The sequence below is a fragment of the Simochromis diagramma genome, unplaced genomic scaffold, assembly GCF_900408965.1.
Source record: "Simochromis diagramma unplaced genomic scaffold, fSimDia1.1 OVJJ01000604.1, whole genome shotgun sequence".
NCBI classification, from domain to species: Eukaryota; Metazoa; Chordata; class Actinopteri; order Cichliformes; family Cichlidae; genus Simochromis; species Simochromis diagramma.
This window is the reverse complement of record NW_024387416.1, coordinates 107,857-131,711: the sequence shown is the minus strand read 5'-3', so window position 1 is coordinate 131,711 and position 23,855 is coordinate 107,857. Positions and strand designations below refer to the sequence as shown.

Here is a 23,855-nt window from a genome sequence, read left to right as displayed (position 1 = left end):
TGTTGTTGTAGTGGCTGGGGCTGTGGTGGCTGCTGTGGTGGAGGTGGTGTCAGGCGTCGTTGTTGTACTGGCTGGTGCTGTGGTGGTGGTGGCTGCTGTGGTGGTGGTGGAAGCCGTCGCTGTTGTTGTGGCTGCCATCGTTGTTGTAGTTGCTGGGTCTGTGGTGGTGGTGGCAGCCATTGTTGTTGTAGTGGCTGGGGATGTGGTGGTGGTGGCTGCTGTGGTGGTAGTGGCTGCCGTCGTTGTTGTAGTGGCTGGGGCTGTGGTGGTTGTGGCTGCTGTGGTGGTAGTGGCTGCCGTCGTTGTTGTAGTGGCTGGGGCTGTGGTGGTGGTGGCAGCCGTCGTTGTTGTAGTGGCTGGGGCTGTGGTGGTGGTGGCTGCTGTGGTAGTGGTGGCAGCCATCGTTGTTGTAGTGGCTGAGGCTGTGGTGATGGTGGCAGCCGTCGTTGTTGTTGTGTCTGGGGCTGTGGATTTTGTGGCTGCCATCGTCGTTGTGGCTGCCGTCGTTGTTGTACTGGCTGGGGCTGTGGTGGTGGTGGCTTGAGTGGTGGTAGTGGCTGCCGTCGTTGTTGTAGTGTCTGGGGCTGTGGTGGTAGTGTCTGCCCTTGTTGTTGTAGTTTCTGGGGCTGTGGATGTTGTGGCTGCCGTCGTTGTTGTTGTGGCTGGTGTTGTGGTGGTGGCTGCTGTGGTGGTAGTGGCTGCCGTCGTTGTTGTAGTGTCTGGGGCTGTGGTGGTAGTGGCTGCCGTCGTTGTTGTAGTGGCTGGGGCTGTGGTGGTTGTGGCTGCCGTCGTTGTTGTTGTGGCTGCCGTCATTGTTGTAGTGTCTGGGGCTGTGGTGGACGTTGCTGCCGTCGTTGTTCTAGTGTCTGGGGCTGTGGTGGTTGTGGCAGCCGTTGTTGTTGTGACTGCCGTTGTTGTTGTAGTTGCTGGGGCTGTGGTGGTGGTGGCTGCCGTTGTTGTTGTAGTGTCTGGGGCTGTGGTGGCAGTGGCTGCCGTTGTTGTTGTAGTGGCTGGGGCTGTGGTGGTGGTGGCTGGCGTAGTGGTAGTGGCTGCCGTCGTTGTTGCAGTGTCTGGGGATGTGGTGGTCGTTGCTGCCGTCGTTGTCGTAGTGGCTGAGGCTGTGGTGGTTGTGGCTGCTGTGGTGGTTGTGGCTGCCATCGTCGTTGTGGCTGCCGTCGTTGTTGTAGTGGCTGGGGCTGTGGTGGTGGTGGCTGGAGTGGTGGTTGTGGCTGCTGTGGTGGTGGTGGCAGCCGTCGTTGTTGTAGTGTCTGGGGCTGTGGTGGTGGTGGCTGGAGCGGTGGTAGTGGCTGCCGTCGTTGTTGTAGTGTCTGGGGATGTGGTGGTTGTTGCTGCCGTCGTTGTTGTAGTGGACTGGGATGTGGTGGTAGTTGCTTCCGTCGTTTTTGTAGTTTCTGGGGCTGTGGTGGTTGTGGCTGCCGTCGTTGTTGTAGTTGCTGGGGCTGTGGTGGTTGTGGCTGCCGTCGTTGTTGTTGTGGCTGCCGTCGTTGTTGTAGTGTCTGGGGATGTGGTGGTTGTTGCTTCCGTCGTTGTTGTAGTGTCTGGGGCTGTGGTGGTTGTGGCTGCCGTCGTTGTTGTAGTGTCTGGGGCTGTGGTGGTGGTTGCTGCCGTCGTTGTTGTAGTGGCTAGGGCTGTGGATGTTGTGGCTGCTTCGGTGGTGGTGGTGGCAGCCGTCGTTGTTGTAGTGTCTGGGGCTGTGGTGGTTGTGGCTGCCGTCGTTGTTGTAGTTGATGGGGCTGTGGTGGTTGTTCCTGCCGTCGTTGTTGTAGTGGCTGGGGCTGTGGTGGTTGTGGCTCCTGTGGTCGTGGTGGCAGCCGTCGTTGTTGTAGTGCCTGGTGCTGTGGTGGTTCTGGCTGCTGTGGTGGTTGTGGCAGCCGTCGTTGTTGTAGTGTCTGGGGCTGTGGTGGTTGTGGCTGCCGTCGTTGTTGTAGTGTCTGGGGCTGTGGTGGTTGTGGCTGCCGTCGTTGTTGTAGTGTCTGGGGCTGTGGTGGTTGTGGCTGCTGTGGTGGTGGTGGCAGCCGTCGTTGTTGTAGTGTCTGGGGCTGTGGTGGTTGTGGCTGCCGTCGTTGTTGTAGTGTCTGGGGCTGTGGTGGTTGTGGCAGCCGTCGTTGTTGTGACTGCCGTTGTTGTTGCAGTGGCTGGGGCTGTGGTGGTTGTGGCTGCCGTTGTTGTTGTAGTGGCTGGGGCTGTGGTGGTGGTGGCAGCCGTCGTTGTTGTAGTGGCTGGGGCTGTGGTGGTAGTGGCTGCCATTGTTGTTGTGGCTGCCGTTGTTGTTGTAGTAGCTGGGGCTGTGGAGGTGGTGGCTGGCGTGGTGGTAGTGGCTGCCGTCGTTGTTGTAGTGTCTGGGGATGTGGTGGTTTTGGCTGCTGTGGTGGTGGTGGCAGCCGTTGTTGTTGTAGTGTCTGGGGCTGTGGTGGTGGTGGCTGCCGTCGTTGTTGTAGTGTCTGGGGCTGTGGTGGTTGTGGCTGCCGTCGTTGTTGTAGTGTCTGGGGCTGTGGTGGTTGTGGCAGCCGTCGTTGTTGTGACTGCCGTTGTTGTTGCAGTGGCTGGGGCTGTGGTGGTTGTGGCTGCCGTTGTTGTTGTAGTGGCTGGGGCTGTGGTGGTGGTGGCAGCCGTCGTTGTTGTAGTGGCTGGGGCTGTGGTGGTAGTGGCTGCAATTGTTGTTGTGGCTGTCGTTGTTGTTGTAGTAGCTGGGGCTGTGGAGGTGGTGGCTGGCGTGGTGGTAGTGCCTGCCGTCGTTGTTGTAGTGTCTGGAGATGTGGTGGTTTTGGCTGCTGTGGTGGTGGTGGCAGCCATTGTTGTTGTAGTGTCTGAGGCTGTGGTCGTGGTGGCAGCCATCGCTGTTGTAGTTGCAGGGGCTGTGGTGGTTGTGACTGCCGTTGTTGTTGTAGTGGCTGGGGCCGTGGTGGTGGTGGCTGCCGTTGTTGTTGTAGTGGCTGGGGCTGTGGTGGTGGTGGCAGCCGTCGTTGTAGTAGTGGCTGGGGCTGTGGTGGTAGTGGCTGCCATTGTTGTTGTGGCTGCCGTTGTTGTTGTAGTAGCTGGGGCTGTGGAGGTGGTGGCTGGCGTGGTGGTAGTGGCTGCCGTCGTTGTTGTAGTGTCTGGGGCTGTGGTGGTTTTGGCTGCTGTGGTGGTGGTGGCAGCCGTTGTTGTTGTAGTGTCTGAGGCTGTGGTGGTGGTGGCTGGCGTCGTTGTTGTAGTGTCTGGAGCTGTGGTGGTTGTGGCTGCTGTGGTCGTGGTGGCAGCCATCGCTGTTGTAGTTGCAGGGGCTGTGGTGGTTGTGACTGCCGTTGTTGTTGTAGTGGCTGGGGCTGTGGTGGTGGTGGCAGCCGTCGTTGTAGTAGTGGCTGGGGCTGTGGTGGTAGTGGCTGCCACTGTTGTTGTGGCTGCCGTTGTTGTTGTAGTAGCTGGGGCTGTGGAGGTGGTGGATGGCGTGGTGGTAGTGGCTGCCGTCGTTGTTGTAGTGTCTGGGGATGTGGCGGTTGTTGCTGCCATCGTTGTTGTAGTGGCCTGGGCTGTGGTGGTGGTGGCTGGAGTGGTGGTAGTGGCTGCCGTCGTTGTTGTAGTTTCTGGGGCTGTGGTGGTTGTGGCTGCTGTGGTGGTGGTGGCAGCCGTCGTTGTTGTAGTTGCAGGGGCTGTGGTGGTTGTGGCTTCTGTCGTTGTTGTAGTGGCTGGGGCTGTGGTGGTTGTGGCTGCCGTCGTTGTTGTAGTTGCTGGGGCTGTGGATGTTGTGGCTGCCGTCGTCGTTGTTGTGGCTGGTGCTGTGGTGGTGGTGGCTGCAGTGGTGGTAGTGTCTGCCGTCGTTGTTGTAGTATCTGGGGCTGTGGTGGTGGTGGCAGCCGTCGTTGTTGTAGTTTCTGGGGCTGTGGTGGTTGTGGCCGCCGTCGTTGTTGTTGTGGCTGGTGCTGTGGTGGTGGTGGCTGCTGTGGTGGTAGTGTCTGCCGTCGTTGTTGTAGTATCTGGGGCTGTGGTGGTTTTGGCAGCCGTCGTTGTTGTGACTGCCGTTGTTGTAGTGGCCTGGGCTGTGGTGGTGGTGGCTGGAGTGGTGGTAGTGGCTGCCGTCGTTGTTGTAGTGTCTGGAGATGTGGTGGTTTTGGCTGCTGTGGTGGTGGTGGCAGCCATTGTTGTTGTAGTGTCTGAGGCTGTGGTGGTGGTGGCTGCCGTCGTTGTTGTAGTGTCTGGGGCTGTGGTGGTCGTGGCTGGCGTCGTTGTTGTAGTGTCTGGAGCTGTGGTGGTTGTGGCTGCTGTGGTCGTGGTGGCAGCCATCGCTGTTGTAGTTGCAGGGGCTGTGGTGGTTGTGGCTGCCGTTGTTGTTGTAGTGGCTGGGGCTGTGGTGGTGGTGGCTGCCGTTGTTGTTGTAGTGGCTGGGGCTGTGGTGGTGGTGGCAGCCGTCGTTGTAGTAGTGGCTGGGGCTGTGGTGGTAGTGGCTGCCACTGTTGTTGTGGCTGCCGTTGTTGTTGTAGTGGCTGGGGCTGTGGAGGTGGTGGATGGCGTGGTGGTAGTGGCTGCCGTCGTTGTTGTAGTGTATGGGGATGTGGCGGTTGTTGCTGCCATCGTTGTTGTAGTGGCCTGGGCTGTGGTGGTGGTGGCTGGAGTGGTGGTAGTGGCTGCCGTCGTTGTTGTAGTTTCTGGGGCTGTGGTGGTTGTGGCTGCTGTGGTGGTGGTGGCAGCCGTCGTTGTTGTAGTTGCAGGGGCTGTGGTGGTTGTGGCTGCTGTCGTTGTTGTAGTGGCTGGGGCTGTGGTGGTTGTGGCTGCCGTCGTTGTTGTAGTGGCTGGGGCTGTGGTGGTTGTGGCTGCCGTCGTTGTTGTAGTTGCTGGGGCTGTGGTTGTTGTGGCTGCCGTCGTCGTTGTTGTGGCTGGTGCTGTGGTGGTGGTGGCTGCAGTGGTGGTAGTGTCTGCCGTCGTTGTTGTAGTATCTGGGGCTGTGGTGGTGGTGGCAGCCGTCGTTGTTGTAGTTTCTGGGGCTGTGGTGGTTGTGGCCGCCGTCGTTGTTGTTGTGGCTGGTGCTGTGGTGGTGGTGGCTGCTGTGGTGGTAGTGTCTGCCGTCGTTGTTGTAGTATCTGGGGCTGTGGTGGTTTTGGCAGCCGTCGTTGTTGTGACTGCCGTTGTTGTAGTGGCTGGGGCTGTGGTGGTGGTGGCTGCCGTTGTTGTTGTAGTGGCTGGGGCTGTGGTGGTGGTGGCAGCCGTCGTTGTTGTAGTGGCTGGGGCTGTGGTGGTTGTGGCTGCCGTTGTTGTTGTTGTGGCTGCCGTCGTTGTTGTAGTGGCTGGGGCTGTGGTGGTTGTGGCTGCCGTCGTTGTTGTTGTGGCTGGTGTTGTGGTGGTGGTGGCTGCTGTGGTGGTCGTGTCTGCCGTCGTTGTTGTAGTGTCTGGGGCTGTGGTGGTTGTGGCTGCCGTCGTTGTTGTAGTGGCTGGGGCTGTGGTGGTTGTGGCTGCCGTTATTGTTGTTGTGGATGCCGTCGTTGATGTAGTGTCTGGGGCTGTGGTGGGTGCCGTCGTTGTTGTAGTGTCTGGGGCTGTGGTGGTTGTGGCTGCCGTCGTTGTTGTAGTGGCTGGGGCTGTGGTGGTTGTGGCTGCTGTTGTTGTTGTTGTGGCTGGGGCTGTGGTGGTTGTGGCATCCGTCGCTGTTGTAGTGAGTGGGGCTGTGGTGGTTGTGGCTGCCACCGTTGTTGTAGTTTCTGGGGCTGTGGTGGTAATGGTTGCAGTGGTGGTGGTGGCAGCCATCATTGTTGTAGTGTCTGGGGCTGTGGTGGTTGTGGCTGCAGTGGTGGTGGTGGCAGCCGTCGTTGTTGTAGTGTCTGGGGCTGTGGTGGTTGTGGCTGCAGTGGTGGTTGTGGTATCTGTCGCTGTTGTAGTGGGTGGGGCTGTGGTGGTTGTGGCTGCCATTGTTGTTGTAGTTTCTGGGGCTGTGGTGGTAGTGGTTGCAGTGGTGGTGGTGGCAGCCATCGTTGTTGTAGTGTCTGCGGCTGTGGTGGTTGTGGCTGTAGTGGTGGTGGTGGCAGCCATCGTTGTTGTAGTGGCTGGGGCTGTGGTGGTTGTGGCATCCGTCGTTGTTGTAGTGGCTGGGGCTGTGGTGGTTGTGGCTGCAGTGGTGGTGGTGGCAGCCATCGTTGTTGTAGTGTCTGGGGCTGTGGTGGTTGTGGCTGCAGTGGTGGTTGTGGCATCCGTCGCTGTTGTAGTGTCTGGGGCTGTGGTGGTGGTGGCAGCCATCGTTGTTGTAGTGTCTGGGGCTGTGGTGGTTGTGGCTGCAGTGGTGGTGGTGGCAGCCATCGTTGTTGTAGTGTCTGGGGCTGTGGTGGTTGTGGCATCCGTCGCTGTTGTAGCGAGTGGGGCTGTGGTGGTTGTGGCTGCCACCGTTGTTGTAGTGTCTGGGGCTGTGGTGGTTGTGGCTGCAGTGGTGGTGGTGGCAGCCATCGTTGTTGTAGTGTCTGGGGCTGTGGTGGTTGTGGCTGTAGTGGTGGTGGTGGCAGCCATCGTTGTTGTAGTGGCTGGGGCTGTGGTGGTTGTGGCATACGTCGTTGTTGTAGTGGCTGGGGCTGTGGTGGTTGTGGCTGCCGTCGTTGTTGTAGTGGCTGGGGCTGTGGTGGTTGTGGCTGCAGTGGTGGTGGTGGCAGCCATCGTTGTTGTAGTGTCTGGGGCTGTGGTGGTTGTGGCTGCAGTGGTGGTTGTGGCATCCGTCGCTGTTGTAGTGTCTGTGGCTGTGGTGGCAGCCATCGTTGTTGTAGTGTCTGGGGCTGTGGTGGTTGTGGCTGCAGTGGTGGTGGTGGCAGCCATCGTTGTTGTAGTGTCTGGGGCTGTGGTGGTTGTGGCATCCGTCGCTGTTGTAGCGAGTGGGGCTGTGGTGGTTGTGGCTGCCATTGTTGTTATAGTTTCTGGGGCTGTGGTGTCGGTGGATTCAACCGTCGTTGTGGCTGGGCCTGTGGTTGTAATGACAGCATTTACATGTAGTCATACAAATGTAAATTAACCTATTCTGAGTCACCATTCCCAAATCAGTCCGTAATATGTTTATGTCTTCCCAATTCAATATCATGTCATGAATTCATTGCAACAGTTAACAGAAGAAGTTTTAGTAATTCTTGTGTTTCATATAAATTGCCCACTCAAGTAATCTATGATACCCTCTAGCTTCTGCTCGGTGGCTACTGGGTGACACCTCGTCTGGGGATCCTCAGCCCTTCCCATGAGGGTGGCACGGATGCCCCTCCGGTGGTCCTCCTTGGGCTCTCGCACTCTGGGGCCTCTGGATGTCTGGGGCCTGGATCTCCTCCATGCCTGCTTCATGCCCTGGGGGACGGGTCTATGGCTCGCTACATCCTCTTGCAGACCATTACATGTGGAAACCATTTGAATACAAGCGCGCTGATCCACACAGGTATGTACACGGGTGTTCACTGCTCGTAGACTTAAATTACACCTTTCTTGGCTGCTACTTCAAAGCACATTGTGCACTGTCTGTCCTGCGTGCTGCACAACAACATTGAATATTTAGTATTTACTGCTGTTTACATTTAGCTAGATTAATGCGATGGTGTTGTGTTTAGTATGTTGCTTTGGTTTTTTTTTTTTGCTTGTTTTCTATTCTTCTTCTCTCAACAGGTGATCCAGGAGATTTTTTTTCTCCCCCCCTTTCTCACTGTCCCTCTCCCCTTCTGTTTTTCTTTTCCTTCCTCTTTCTTTCTCCCTTTCCTATCCCTCACTCATGTCTGTCCCGTCTGTAACATCTGAAAATAAAATATAATAAATAATAAAAACAAAGGTCGATCAAATGGACCAATACGGCAATGCCACGATGATCCATTTGGCAAAGTAAATCCATTGGGTATCCTTGTTGGTCTTCAGACAACAATTCTGATGGCTAAAGAACCAAATGGGACAGGCAAAAAAAAAAAAGAGCTAAATAATTTTTACAGTAGAACCAAGACTGCTGCTAAAGATGAGTGAATGCTGACCCAAAGCCAGCAGCCACACCCTGTGCTTCAACACGTAACAACAGCAGCCATGCGCACTCATGCTACAGCCTTCATATTTTCCTCCCATGTTTTTTCAGTAGAATTACTGTGGTAATTGTTTTGAAGTCTCTTTGTGTTGCTTTTTATTTTTGTTTTATCATATTGGTTTTGTGTTTATACATAAATGATAAGAGATCATACGTGTTCTCATTAGGATAAGGATTTGGTTGTTGTGTGGGAACATCGCCTATAGTTTTATATTGTGAAATGATATATTACAACGTGTTTTAAGTCATTTTACAGAGAAACGCAAAAGTAATGTCATGAGTAGTGCAATAAATACTTCCTCCTTGGAGTAATTAAGTTACATACTGCATTAAATACATTACATAATACCTTTTAATACTTAATATATCAAGTATGCTTTTAAGTAAAGTGTAATATATGTAATGCATTACTCTTTTTTTCAGTAATTACGCAACACCGATATGGGCGGGAATTGATAAGAATTTTGCAATTGTGATTCTATTATTATTATCACTTATCGATTCCTTATTCATTCCCTTTGGCTCCACTTCACGATCTGCAGACCATGTGGAGTGGAGAATAGTGGACCCAAACGCAGACAAAACGAAGCGTGGAAACAAACTTCATTTAACGTAACCTAACCCAAACTGAAAAAGAGCTGTTTTATTTGATGCTGAGCAAACCAATAACAAACAGTAAATGTCAACTCTACTGTGGCAGCATGGAGCGGAGAGAGTGTGGACCCAAATGCAGTTGATATCATATGGTTTCTCGTCTACTAAAGAATCAAGAGGCGGGTTTTGCTGCTTTAGGCAAACTAAGGCACAAGCTACTCATTTTAACTCCATTAGAGCTGGTGAAACTCCAAAAGCTGGTGGCTGTCCTTGACCCATGCAGATATTTTTAACTTATTGGTACTGTTTCTCCAAAAAGCTCTGTAGTTGACAATTATTGCGTAGATCAATAATTACTTTCTTGAACTGTCTACTACAGGTTTGTGACTGAGCTTCTTGGAGGTGAGACATGTGTCTCATGTTCAGTGGTTCTACCTGCTTTCTGCCACCTGCATCACACCATTGAGGTCTCCTTTGATGACTTAAACTACATGGTGAAATTTAAGACTGCCTTCACAAAGGACCTATCCCAATGTGTAGCTACACTCAACCATCAGTGGCTCAAGATAGCTACTGTGCTTGACCCATGCTTTAAAGATTTAAAGTGATTTGCAAGGGGAAGAGGTTTGGACCAGCCTTGAGGGCCTGCTGCAGGAAAAGTGTAAAGATGCCACCACAAAGGAGCCAGCAAAGGCAAAGAGCCTCCTCCTCTCTTCATTGTCTTCAGACTCTTATTCAGATGAGGAAGCCCTGTGTAACAGGGCCCTGAGTTTGTACAGAACAGAATCCACCATTAGCAAGAAAGACTGCCCGCTGCAGTGGTGGTCCAGTCGAGCAGGGACCAACCCGCAGCTGTCTGTCCTGGCCCACAAGTATTTGATTAGTCCTGCCTCTTCTGTCCCATGTGAGAGACTGTTCTCACTTGCAGGTCACATAGTAACAAAAAAGAGAGCTGCCTTGAGAAAATGTGAACAGACTAGTTTGTCTAAGTAACTGGCTGAAATAGATGGACAGTAAATAAGCATGGACGTACTGTGAGTCCAATGGGTTTGCTATGTTTTGCACTAAAATGTTCGATGATCACACTGTTTTAGCCTAATGTACAAAATAATTTTGGCTAAGGTTACTCAGAGTTTAAAGGTGAAGCTGTTCAAATACCCTTTTATGTTTCTGGCTTATTTTGTTTAAAAAGAAAAACTGCACTTTATGTTGACAGTTTTCATTATTATTTAAAGACAATACCATTTTGAAAACGTACTTAAACTACTTAAAATAGCACTTTATTTTTAAGTCTGCCCAATTTTGGCCAGGGATATTATTTTTGTTTCTCTGTTTTACAGTTTAAATATTTTTCCCCAAAAATTAAAAGAGCTTGAGTTTACAATATTCATGTCCATGTCTATTATTTGATTCTGTCGCCCATTAAATCCCTTTTAAATTAAAAAAAAATAAATTGCGCTTTGGGGCAAATTTTCTTGTGCGATTAAATGCGATTAATCATGGTTAATTAATTACAATAACTTCTATAAAGTAGAGTAAGATAAATATGGTACCCTAAATATTATTATTTGCTCTCTGACAACATCATAATGTGAAGTCTGGTTAAACTTTCAAGGGTCATATCACATTGTGGCATAGATAGCTGGCCAAAATTCATTGTACTGCATGAAAGGTCTCACTTCTATCCACATTTTCATGGAAAGCATCCTTTACCTATTATTCCTTCTGTAACACTCTAAAATAATCTCTTAATATAATTATTTTTACACTGAATTATATTGTTTCTTAAAATTGTAAAATAATAATAAGAAATTAGTTAATTGATTACAGTAATTAACAGAGACGAAATGGATTTTCTCGGCCTTGAAAATGTTACAAGGTTTTATTTTATAGCTTAATGTTATGAGGGCTCAAAAACATTGGACAAAAATAGGAAATTTCAGCTTAGTAATTACATTTTAAGTTGTGGTAACTCCAAATACTTTAAAAGTATGAAGGCAATATTTTGTACTGCTTCATTGAATATGATAAGGCTGTATCAAAGCTGATTATGAGGGGGCTTAATGGGAACCTTTTAACCTTTTTCAGAAATTAGTGATTTTAAATGGAATGATCCATGTGTGATGTGTTACTGCATACTGCATACTGAGCATGAGAGACACCACTCAAGAGAGAGAAGCTTTCTCTCTTGTCTCTCACATACAAGAGCGACAGAGAAACTACACTGTTTTTTTTTTCAAAGCAAAACTTTCAACAAGTATGCAAAATGTCCTCATCTCATCTATACCACACTCAAAGTTGTTACTAAACCCACTTTTTGTAGAAATTTTTTTTTAAAAATGTAGAAATTTGGCTTAATCTTGCATCACTAAGTACAATTCACCTAGATTGTACACATTGAACTCAAGGTAATAAGTGCCTAACCATTAAAGTATTATAACAATCAGTGTTCTTACAGTCTACATATTGTCTGTAGCAATTATTTATGAGGGTATATATAGCTATGCTAAAGCAGTTCATTTATTTTATATCACTAGTAAGATTAGCATTACTTAGCTTACCTGTTAGAAGCAAGGAAATTGATATAATCAGTCCAATCCCCATTGTTTAATCAATTAAATCTGTAAAAGAAACATATGTCAAGGTCATGTGCACAGATTAATAAACAAATTGAAAAAAAAACGAGTTAAAAACTCAGGATAACAGAATTTTACAAAAATACAAAAGGTTTTGATCATTAACTGTACTCATCATAACACTTCTCAATAAAAAAAACTATGTATGACAATTTTAAAATAACATATGTAAAATAATTCATTAGGATTATTTAACAAGTTAGTGAAAAAATGAAAAGTCATATTCACAGTACATGAAATCTATTTTGTATATTGTACTTACCAAAACTGAGATCAGATGAAAATGTATTAATTCTCTTTTTGTTTTTTATCTCCTGGAGATATTCACCTCTTTGCTCTGTTAAACCTTATGTTCACACCTCTTGTGGCCTTATATATTTCAGAAGAGTGAGGGCTCATGACGTATGTGAGAGATGATAGAAGAGAGGAACAACGTCACATCACAGGATTCACAAGTTTGTCAAGCGATGAACCTGAAAGTTTCTTGGTTCAGGATAACAGCCTCTCCCTTCTTTTTGTTAGTGACCGGAGTTATTTGTAGACATCAAGGCAGGCAAACAAATAATGAATTCCAGTAGAGTGAAAAGCAGTTGGAAGAAATGTAACATAATCAAAGTAAGCAGACACCTTTGTTTATTATAGAGTATGAGTTTTCAAAATGTTTTCACTGTACCTTGTAATACGAAACTTTTTTTTTTAAAATGGCCTTTTTCTGGCTTTATTTGATCTATGCAGTGAAGAGTGACAGGAAAGCAGACAGAGAGCGGAAAACGAATTTCCATGGGTCAGATTCAAACCCAGACTGCTCGCTCTCAACCATGTGGCAGCCTGCTCATCCCAGTAAGCTAAACCAGCAACCCAATACAGAACTTTTAAACAAAGTGATATAGTCTGATAATATGTTGTGAGCTCAAAGCATCACAGGTAAATTTCCTCATATTTTTCCAAGTAACTGAAAACTTATGAAGTCAATATTATCAAGTGCAAAATTATAATATTTAACAAATTGGATGGCTCCATACTTTGCTTTTAGTCTGTATAGTGAAAAAAACAGCATTTTTATATTTCCATTCTAATAGTGTTTTTACTATTAGAGATATTTGTCTCTACATATATACCACACTCATTTGCCCAAAAATGAGGACTGATAATGCATTCAAATTTAACTCCTTTCTCATATTTTCAAATTACAGTTTTCTTGAAGAGTTAAAAAAATAAGAATAAAGAAACAAAGAAACAAGAACAAGACATTAAGAATATTGGTCCAGCTTAACAATTGTTTGTTTTTTATGTATTTTATCCATTGCTACATCAACTCAATAAGCAGTTTACTTATTAAATCGTTAAGTAGGCTAAAGGTTTAGTGCTATTGTCAGCTAAAAAAAATATCTAAAAACAGTAAATCTTTTCTTGAAATTCCATTGTCTCCGGTTAAGCCTTTAAAGTTCTATGGCATCGTAAAAAAATTATTGGAAATATTTGAGTTATGTGTAGTCTTCACATAGACACAATGTATACCCTGCATACTCTGGTGCATTCCACACTCAAGGAAACAAAAAAGTAGTATTTTGTACACTAAAATAAATGCCAAAATATTAGGTCTACCTTGTACCTTGACTGCCTTTTTTTTAATGCATTGGCACATGGCTCACAAAAATGAAGCTCCTGGTGCATTTTTTGTGTTAATGTTTATGCAAAAGAAAGTTTGGAAATGTGGTTATTGAGTCAGCAGAGCATTTGTGACCTTCGTGCACTATGTCTCAGCAGTAAACAAACACTCTTAAATGATCTGTCACTTTGTAGCTGAATACGTGTGGTTCCTAAACACTTTAATTTTGCCATAACACCACTTACAGTTGATCATGTAATATCTAGAAAGCAGAAAATTTCACAAACTGACTTGAGATCAGTTAATCTGCAAAGATTGCAGCTGAGTCTGTTTGCAAGACCTGCCGGAAATAACACTGTTCTTGACTGGTGGCTTCAGTATTTAATGGAATCTGTTCCACTTTTGAGTTACTGAACCTCATTATGTGGGTTTGAATCAGCCAAGGAATATACAAATTATGGTATCGCCAATCAAAGGTTGCATAAACTGCCTAACAATAAGGTTCAGGACTGATTTAATACCGTAAACACTTGAACAAACATAAACAAAGGCCTTTTGTCTGGATAAAAGTAATCATCCTTTATTAATAAGCATTATTTATCCATGAATGATGTTTGAGATCTAGTATGTTATGTAACCAGATCTTTTCACATTTATTTTTAGAATCGAGCAGGTACATGTGCGTCACTTTCACTGTTGTTTATAACACGGTGGGGTTCTTTCTTGTGAAACAGCTTCATGCCAGTGAACAATCATGTAGACAAATGGCTCTACCACATTGTTTTCACACCATTTCTAATCCACTCAGATCTAATTCTGACCTTTTAGTTTGTGATTTAAGGACAACTGACATGTTCTACAAAGAAACATGAAACTTAATTAGATGTATAGCTACATGTAGCACTTAGTGCACTTTAGTTAATTCCTTTTAACTGCTTTTAAGACAAAGTGCAGCAAATTGGAGAATATGAAAGAAAAATAAATCTGCAGAAGTCAGTCGTACCACACAGTAATCCTCATGCACTACTGAGTTTATTAATCTTAATACATGTTGATGGACTCAAGACGTTTTAAGACTCAAGAGGTTTATTGTCATTTCAGATGGTGTCACATGACTTTGACTCGACTCGAGTCATTAATTTTATTGCTTTAGAGTTGACTTGTAAAAATGATCCAAGACTTGTGACTTGACTTGGACTTTTGTACCAATGACTTGGGATTTGACTTGGACTTGAACCTGTTTACTTGAAAAGACTTGATATTTTACCCCAAATCTAAAATTTAACACACACATATTATATAAAAAGTGCACACCATTAATTAATTTCATTATTTCATTGATTCTTTCCACACTCCACTCCACTGTGTGTGACATGCAAGAAGAGAATCACAGATGGAGATGGAACAACTTCCAACTTTGTCCGACATTTGAAGTTACATAAAGAATGGTGGGTGGTACTTTTCTTTTGCTACGATGAGATAGCTGACATAGCTAACTTCATCTTATTAGCAAATGTTCTCTGGGCAACATTGATGATACTGTTTGGCTTTAACATTTATGATATTTTTGTCATACTATTTTAAATCCGGTCCTACAAGCTCATTCAAGAATAACATGCAGCTTGTTAGTTCAGAATTGTCAGTGAATGGTGAGCGGGGGTCGACCAGAAAGTGGGTTCTGTACCTGAACTCAGGGAAGAGAGTTTCTCTCTGTCTCCTTCCCATCATTAAACCCATAGATTTAATGTAGAGTTTTGAGAAAAGTGTTTTAATAAACCAATAATCAAGTCACGTAGACTTGATTATTGAGAAATAATTGTCTATTGTGGAAAACACAAAACACTTTCCAACAGTAGTTGACGGCAAATACAGCAAATATGTTGCAGAACAAATACATCAAAAACAGAGAACCTTGCTGCTGAAAAACGTTCAATGTTAAAAACTCAGTTGAGCGACACTGATCATGTTTCAGTTACTGTGGACATTTGGTTGGACCAAAAGATGAGGGGTTTCCTTGGTATCACTGTGCACTGGATACAGAAAGAGACAGAGAGAATACAGTTGAAATCCAAACTGCTGGCCTTTGACCGCTCCAAAGGATTACACACTGGTGACAGAATCTGTGAGAAATTTTAAGCTAAATGTGACGAATACAACATCAAAGACAAACTAGACTATATTATTCGTAACAATGCTGCCAATATATGAAAAGCATTCACTGTGTGCTTCCTCACTGAGCAAGGTGAGAAACATGATAATGATGGTGATCATCTTGACAATCCAGAGTTCTGGCATGATTGTGAAGACAGTTAAACTTCTCAGGTACTGACAGCTCCTGAAGCATTTGAAGTGTTGGAATGTGGAAATTTCAACATTGCTTGAAAAAACTGCCAGCTAGCAACGTCCCTCTCACCGGTAGGCAATGTTCCCTCTAAGCTGCGCACGTGCGCAATTGCGCACTGCTGGCAAGGTCTCTGCGCACAGAAAATTTGCGTTGCGCACAAAAAAAAAATCTAACCTAAATTGAAATTGAAATTAATACTTTAACAATTCTGTGTTGCAGTGTTAGTCAGTAAGTGACTGGCTGCTTCCGTATGGCATTAGAACGATGCCACCTTATCCCATAGTCCAGGCAATAATGCGATTCACATTCGTATATACGCAGCTAATCAACGTCGTTGACAGGCTATGACAGCGTCCTTATGTGCCGACACCGGTGGTTTAGCTAGCAAAGCGGCGTGGCTGATGTGGAGTGAAGCAAAGTTAATGACAACGTGTACAACCATTGGAGATGTGAGCAGGACAGACGGAACAATTGACGGAAAAAGTGTGGACTTTACACCAGTTTTGATTTGTGTTGATAGGCCCCGTAGTTATGATAAAAATATATGCAATGTTTGGTTTTCTTCCTGAATACTATCGTTGTTTATATTTACTGCGGGAAGAAACGGTAAAAACTGTGTTTTATAAGGAAAACGCTCAAAAGCACTCTCCGCCTGTAAGCAAAAACCAAACCAAACCCCCCCCCCAGCCTTTCCTATTCGTCGAAAAAAGTACCATGTCGACCAATCAAAAAATGATATGGCAACGTGGCATCTAGTTGTTAAGATACAGGGGGAAGTTTTAGGAGTGACGGCGGTGTTTTGAGATGTGAGAGATTTGAGACGTTTAGCGCAAATCTTGTGAAGTGAGTGTGTAGTGTAGTCAATAGTTTTGTTGTGTGTGTCAGAACAATGAGGCGACTACTGAATGTTACAGGTGTTACAGGAGTGATACATCTCCTGTTGTCAGGCCTGCAGGTATCAGGCTGTTCTTCTCCTTTATCTCATAGCGGACAGAAATCGTTTTTGGAGTGGCACAAATAATTTGTGTGGCATCAAATTTAATGCAGAACACATGATTGTTCTGTAAATAGTTTGAAATGTTTGTTTAAAAGCGCATTGGCTGCATTTAAAAAAAAAAACTGCAAAAAACTTTGCATAATACAAGTCAGATATACATATATATATATATATATATATATACATATATATATATATATATATATATATATATATATATATATATATATATTATATATTGAACATTTTAGCTTTATATATATATATATATATATATATATATATATATATATATATATATAAAGCTAAAAAGTTCAAGTTATCTTTACTTCCAATAGTGTTAAGATACTGCACAGGTCAATGACTAGACTTTTTTACATTTTCATTGTAAGTGGGCTAAAGCAGCTAATTAAAAGTAGTCTAACATAAATGTAAATGTGTAAATGCTGTAATTTGATTATTTTAATAAACCGTGTAACTTGGATGGATTAGATGGTGGCGTGACCCCAGTGCACACGTCTGATGTCGCTCACAGTGGTCCAAGGGACCGCTCAGAGAGCTTGTGTGTTCGCTCAGACACATGAAAAATTAGAGGGAACTTTGCCGGTAGGCTAAGTTATTTTTAGCATATTACAAGTTGAATCTGGTAGTTGGGGTTGTTAGATAAGATACCGTCATTAAGAAGCGGCACAACTAATGTGTCTATGCGAGCTAATTTGCGATGTGCACCGCTGGCCTGGCCATTTATTTTTGAATGCACCCTCTCACATTAACTCACTGCGTGTCGCACCCAGGGCTGGACTGGTGAAAGAATCAGCCCGGGCATTTTGACTAGAGACTGGCCCACCAGGTATTAAAGCCATAAAGCCTTTGAATGAAAGCAAACACTGTTGTGACAGTGATGTACACTGTCTTATTGGTATACAGTGGCTTGCAAAAGTATTCGGCCCCCTTGAACTTTCCCACATTTTGTCACATTACAGCCACAAACATGAATCAATTTTATTGGAATTCCACGTGAAAGACCAACACAAAGTGGTGTACACGTGAGAAGTGGAACGAAAATCATACATGATTCCAAACATTTTTTACAAATAAATAACCCACCCAATAAACATTAATAAATATTAATACAATATAAATATAAATATATGTCATTGGTATGGCACTTGGCCTCATGTGGCCCTGCCTTCCTCTATCGAAATCAAAGTGTTCCAGGACTCATGGGTGATTGGCTGGCCAGGGACCTATGCCCGCCCAACTTCATGCAGATCAGAGTGCCACACACACCATTGGCTGCTGCAGGAGCCTTGAACACAACGGACTAATGACGCGGCTGCCTGCATTTACCTGGGAGTATAAAAGGCTGAGGAGTCTTCATTCGTGGGGGACTTGTTGATTTGAATAGACTGTGCAGACTGTCCCTCCTACCTTTGCATTTGTATTGTTGCCCTTTGCAACCTTTGTGATGAGTAACTGCCTGTGAGATGTTTAGAAGATTAGTGTTCTACTGGTGTTATTAGTGTTATTTGAATATATGAGTTGTTTGTTATGTTTGTTTAACTCACCCTATTGCCTAGTGATGAGATGAGAGATAGACTTTATTTGTCAGTTGCAGGTCTTTTGCCCACAACCGAGATGACAGACCTTGCCGACCGTACATACAATACACAAACATCACATTGGGGAGACAGGTCAGGCTAGGTAGCGAGGGAAAAAAAAACATCGAAATGTGTAACACAGAAGGATAATACAGGAATGCACAGATATCAACACACCATAGCACAATAAACACAGACAGCAACATGGGAAAGAGTTCCAGTGTGTACATCTGATCTGGGACTGCTGCAATCTTTCGACTGCGCCTCCAACTGACCCGATGTCCACATCAGAGGGGAGGTAAGCGTTGGAGGTGGCGTTGGATCCGGGGTAGGGAGGGTGATGCGTCAGTGAGTGCTTATCAGTATCAGTATATGTATGTGTGTGCGTGTCCATAGTTCAGCTGAAACAGTGTACTTCGTCCTGCCAGGCTAAGTAAACAGTCTTCCAGCCAACCCAGGTGGCCTTGCATGGAATGGAAAGGAACAGACTAAACACAGTCGTTATCAGGGTGTTTTGTTCAGCTCCGGCCTTGCAGCTGGCGCCAAAGGGGTATCCGCATAAGTGATGCTATTTTTTACTTTAGTGCGAACAGCTCATATGAATTTCAAAGCAGTTCTACAGTCCAATACTGGTCTCTCAATCTCCCATTGGAGAGCCGCGAGCTTCGCCATACTTGCGTTCTGTGATGTTGTCATTTCTTGTGCTCAAGGAGCCAATTTCTGAGAACTCACGGCAGTGTGCCTCCCCGAGATGTCATCCGATTTGCGCCCAGAGATGTTATTCCGGGCTAGCCCTTCCGAGATGTATCCAGTCTGCAGTCAGAGATCTTATTCTGAGTATTCACAGCAGCCGTAGCCTCTCCAAGATCTTATTCGTGCTGACTCAATGAGCCCATTTTGAGAAACTCACGCCTCTCCCATCGTTCCAATCCCAGCGGGCAGCCTTGTGGGGGTTTGAACAGCCAGTTCCGCTTTCTTAATTCTTCGATAAGTCAGGGCCAAGCCAGCTCCGATCAGCCAGAACCCTGTTACCATGGTTCCGAATAGGTAGATATCTTCAGCACTCAGGCTCACCCAAGCCCAAACTTCTCGTTGAAAAAGGGGTGTCAATTGCATTTAGGGATCAGTTGATCCAATCCATAATTCCTCTTTTAGGTTTTAGAGAACAGACTGTGAGAGAATGTTCCAGGGGGAAAAAAACACACGAGACGAGTGAGTTATTTCACTAACGGTTTTCAGTTGTGTTAATAAACCTTACGTTTTTCTTTTTATCTAACCCTCCTGTCTCTGGGCTCATTTATGTTACATCCCCTGTCGCCTAGCAGATCTGGGTCGTAACAGTCATAAAATTCTATTTATATTTTATATTAATCTAAACTCTGAAAAAGTAAAGTGTTAGTAAAGTGTTGAAAGAAAAATGGTCTAGTGCACTCGTTCCCCCCCTTTTGCTCGCCTCTGCTCACCACTGCAACAGGAAATGGAATGTCAGCCTTTAGCCTAATTTAGACATTTTGTCTAAGCTAACAGTTCATCTGTACCCCCATAGCTACTTAATAGCACCCTCTATGAGTGAATTCATATCTCCTACCTGCGGAAAGAAATAATGGTAATCAACTTATTTCAGATCAAGATTCAAATCAGAGTAAAGCTAGGATCAACCAGGGAAAGTGTCATGGTTCTGGGTCGGTGACCGAGTGCTTTGAGTTTATTATTATCATTTTGTAGTTTATTCTGATTTTGTATTAGTTCTTTGGGTTTGGTCAGCGTGTTTATTAGCCCTACCTGTGTCTTCCCTCTGTGCTCCGTTCAGGTCCCCGCGTTTGTGTTGTAAAATAGTCTGTGTGTTTCCTGTTTTATTATGTAGGTCTGTGTCTCGTTATGTCCATGAGTCCCAGCTGTGTGCCCACCTGTTCCTCGTTTCCTCATGTGCCTGCCAGTGTATTTTAGTCCCTGTCAGTTAGTTCTTGTTGTCGCATCGTTAACGGCGGTTCCCCTTGCATGCTGTGTGTTTCCTTGTAAGTGCTTATCCTTAGATTTCCCAGTTTAGTTTGATGCTGTTCTGTATTCCTGCCAAGCCCACATTAAAGCAGAGTTTTTGAGAGTCTTGCATTTTGGGTCCAATTCCTGCCTGCCACACTGCACATCATGACAGTACGACGCGACCATCAGATGGATCCAGCGGACTCACGTTTCCAGTATATCGCGCAGGTGTGAGATTACTGCCGGGACATAATTCACGTTAAGGACCAGTGTTGGTCAAGTTACTTGAAAAAAGTAATCAGTAACTAATTGCCGATTACTTCCCTAAAAAAGTAATCCCGTGACTTTACTGATTATTTATTTTCAAAAGTAATTAATTACTTAGTTACTTAGTTACTTTTTAAAAACACGATTTACAACCTGAGTAGGTGATAAAGCGATAGATCTTTCAGCCCAATTCTACTTTTTCTGCATAATCCATCATACAAAATGTAATCAAATGGAAAAGTCTCTTTTTAAAACTTGTTTTATTAGTTTTAACCTTTTAACTTTATGCATCAAGCAAAAATTTAATTATATGCAACATTCTCTGACTGGAAGAAATTTGTTTAACATTTAAACTTATTTTCTGCACATTTCAGCACATAAAATATTTTTTTGTGTGTGTGTTTACACTCAGTCTTTCAAATAGATGCAAGTAAAACACAGCAGAAAATAAATAACATCAAAGACTAGCGGTCCTGTTGCTCTATTTTCACCTGTAAAGCAGGAGTGGGGTAGGCGGAGGTTTACCCTGGTGCAGGTGTGCCGCAGCGGTCAGTGGAAGAATCCGCGAGTTTCTCTGTGAGTTTCCCATTATGTCATAGCGCACTCAGTGCTTGCTTGGAAGTTTAGGGGTTTTTTTTCGCTGTAAAAAGAAGTTTTCTTCCCACGCACAACGGACACTAATGTTTTTGTCACTTTTTATGGAATCAAACTCAAAGTAAGGTCAGTACTTCCACGCTTTAAATGCTGCACGCTCATACTCTCTCCCGCACTCATATGATCCATTGTTGATCTGCACACAGCTGTTGTCACAAACGTCGCACTCGCTTACGTCACTGTCATGAGACATTCTCGCAAAAAAATCACGGTTTTAGTAACGCAGTAACGCAGCGTTCCTACGGGAAAGTAACGGCAATCCAATTACCGTTTTTGCAATAGTAATCCCTTACTTTACTCGTTACCTGAAAAAAGTAATCGGATTACAACACATTACTGCCCATCTCTGTTAAGGACACACCCAAGAAGCTCACCCAGGTAGTTTTTTTGGACAACTTTTTGTCATCCACTACCTGCACAGTCGGTTTGTTGGACGTTAAAAGATTGAAGCAACTAATAACAGCTCTGAGAGCCAGGATTTGCTTTGAACTATTCGGCATGGGCGGTCCGGGCACGGAAGATTCAGCTGCCCTCCTGGAAGCCCTTGTCGCCTGGTATTCTCAGCATCAGCATCTTTTTTTGTCACTGTTTATAGCCAAATCGTTCGATCCAGCCCTAAAAACGAAACCACCTGCGGCTCCCACGCCGTCGCCTGCAGCGCCACCATCTTCATCCACGCCTGGTCCAGCATCGGGATCAGCTTCATCCACGCCTGGTCCAGCATCGGCATCAGCTTCATCCACGCCTGGTCCAGCCTCCGTATCTGCATCCTCGTCTGGTCCGGCCTCCGTGTCTGCATCCTGGTCTGGTCCGGCCTCCGTGTCTTCTTCCCCGTCTGGTCCAGCCTCCGTGTCTTCTTCCCCGTCTGGTCCAGCCTCCGCGTCTTCATCCTTGCCTGGTCCGGCCTCCATGTCTGCATCCTCGTCTGGTCCAGCCTCCGTGTCTGCATCCTCGTCTGGTCCGGCCTCCGTGTCTTCTTCCTCGTCTGGTCCAGCCTCCGCGTCTTCATCCTCGCCTGCAGGGACAGGAAGAGACTGAACAGGCTGATCAGAAGGGCCAGCTCTGTTCTAGGATGCCCTCTGGACCCAGTGGTGGAGGTGGTGAGTGACAGAATGGTGGCTAAGCTGTCATCCCTGATGGACAACATCTCCCACCCCGTGCAGGAAACTCTGACAGCACTGAGCAGCTCCTTCAGTGGCTGCGGCACCCACGGTGTGGGATGGAGAGATTTGGCAGGTCTTTCCTCCCCACTGCTGTCAGACTCCACAACAAAGACTCCAACTAATCAAACACACACATCCATACATGTGCAATAACACTAAGTGCAATACTCTTTTTCTGACAAAGTTGTATTTTTACTCAGTTGTATAAAGCATTTGTATTCTATTTTTATCCTATTGTATATTTTATTCTATTTATTCTACTGTATATAGTATTTTATTTTATTCTATTCTGTACAGTTTGGTACAGTATTATATTCTTATTGTATTCTAATTTTTGCTATATAACTTTTGCACTGTCCACTTCCTGCTGTGACAAAACAAATTTTCCACATGTGGGACTAATAAAGGTTATCTTATCTCATCGTTGTCTGTAGATTTTGTTAATTAAAATTCCATAACAACAAATGACGAGATCACTGATTAAAGCTCACATAAACAACTTAACAATAGGGCTCTGGTGTGATTAAATAGCATAAACACTTAAACAAAGAAAACATAATGAAACCCTTTGTCTGAATAAAACTAATCATCCTTTATTAATAGGCACTACTTATCTATGAATGATGTTTGAGATCTAGTTTGTTATGTAAGCTGATGTTTTCAAATTTACTTGTAGAACTGAGGAGGTACATGTGCGTCATTTTCATTGCTATTTATAAAACAAGGTGTGGCTTCTTCGTGTGACATAACTCATTTGTCATTTGACTACATTCATGTAGTCAAATGACATACATACAGACATAACCCCATACAAGGAGAGAGAGAGAGAGAGAGATTAAAAAAGAAAATAATAAAAATATGAGGGAAATTTTGAAGAAAACATTTTTCAGATCCAAACTAAACATTTCTGTAAGCAAAGAAATATTTATAAAAGTGGAACATTTTCAGTGGTAAGCTAAACAGAAAAGTAAAGGTCATTGTCTGCGTCAATGTGCATGCCACTGAGGCCACATTCCCCAAGTGCTTTTCAAAGTGGCTTCATTAAAAAGCTAAAACACACCAGCCTCCACCAGTACATACCGTATCTTTCTGAGAAGGAAACGCACAAGGAATGCACAGCATACCAGCACATTTTCGTTCCTGGTAATGTGCAAATGTTTGGATCAAAAACTTGAAGAAAAGTATAGATCTAAACTTAACATAAAATTATTTCACCATGGCATGGCTTTCACCTTTACGTTGTTCTTCATTCCTGTTCATTAAAATGTCTTTATAAACACATCATAACTCACTGTCCTGAGTTAGGTGTGTCTCCTACAAGAAAAATGGATTCATTGCATCTGTATGTGTTCATTGCTTCAAGGTTTATTCAAGTCCTGGCATGAATAAACCTTGTAGCAATGAACACATCATAACTCACTGTCCTGAGTTAGGTGTGTCTCCTACAAGAAAAATGGATTCATTGCATCTGTATTTGTTCATTGCTTCAATGTTTATTCATGTCCTGGCATGAATAAACCTTGTAGCTAGGAACTCACCCAGACTAGTAGGAAGTCAACATTGCAACTGAGATTAAAACATAGGTGGAAACATAGGTTAAACTTTGGTATCATCCGATCCCCTTGCTCCTGGTCATGGTAGAATGAAACTGTTCTATGAAATTGAAGTATAAGTAGATGTTGACATTTTTAAATGATTCATGAGTAAAACTTGAGGAACGTGACATGCATCTGTTTAAGAAGACATCTATGAATAGATACCAATGAAAAGAAGAAGTATTCAAGAGAAAAAAACAAACGTCTTTTAAAATGAATTGCTCATTTTAAAAACTGGAGTGTTTGAATAGTTGTGAACAAAAGCTCAATCCTCTTATTACAATTACAAATCATATGAAAATGACATTTTTTTTTAAAGAAAACATGCATCATCAAGTCAAGTAGGTCAAGTAAAGTAAGGTATACATACAAGCTAAAGGCATGAAATAAAATACCCTTTACTC

The 23,855-nt window shown here is 44.7% G+C and overlaps 1 protein-coding gene across 1 annotated transcript; it reads right to left on the bottom strand.

The window, feature by feature from the left end:
• Position 1: 1 nt before the first annotated feature.
• Positions 2-21,432, bottom strand: LOC120721728 (probable serine/threonine-protein kinase clkA). The gene is made up of 7 exons (XM_040012236.1): positions 21,371-21,432; positions 4,623-5,138; positions 4,222-4,400; positions 3,247-4,137; positions 1,353-2,082; positions 1,079-1,214; positions 2-769 (listed from the first exon to the last, which is right to left on the bottom strand). Exons 1-7 carry the CDS (start codon positions 21,430-21,432, stop codon positions 50-52), a joined length of 3,234 nt encoding a protein of 1,077 aa, XP_039868170.1. The 3' UTR covers positions 2-49.
• Between the last annotated feature and the right edge of the window lie 2,423 nt (positions 21,433-23,855).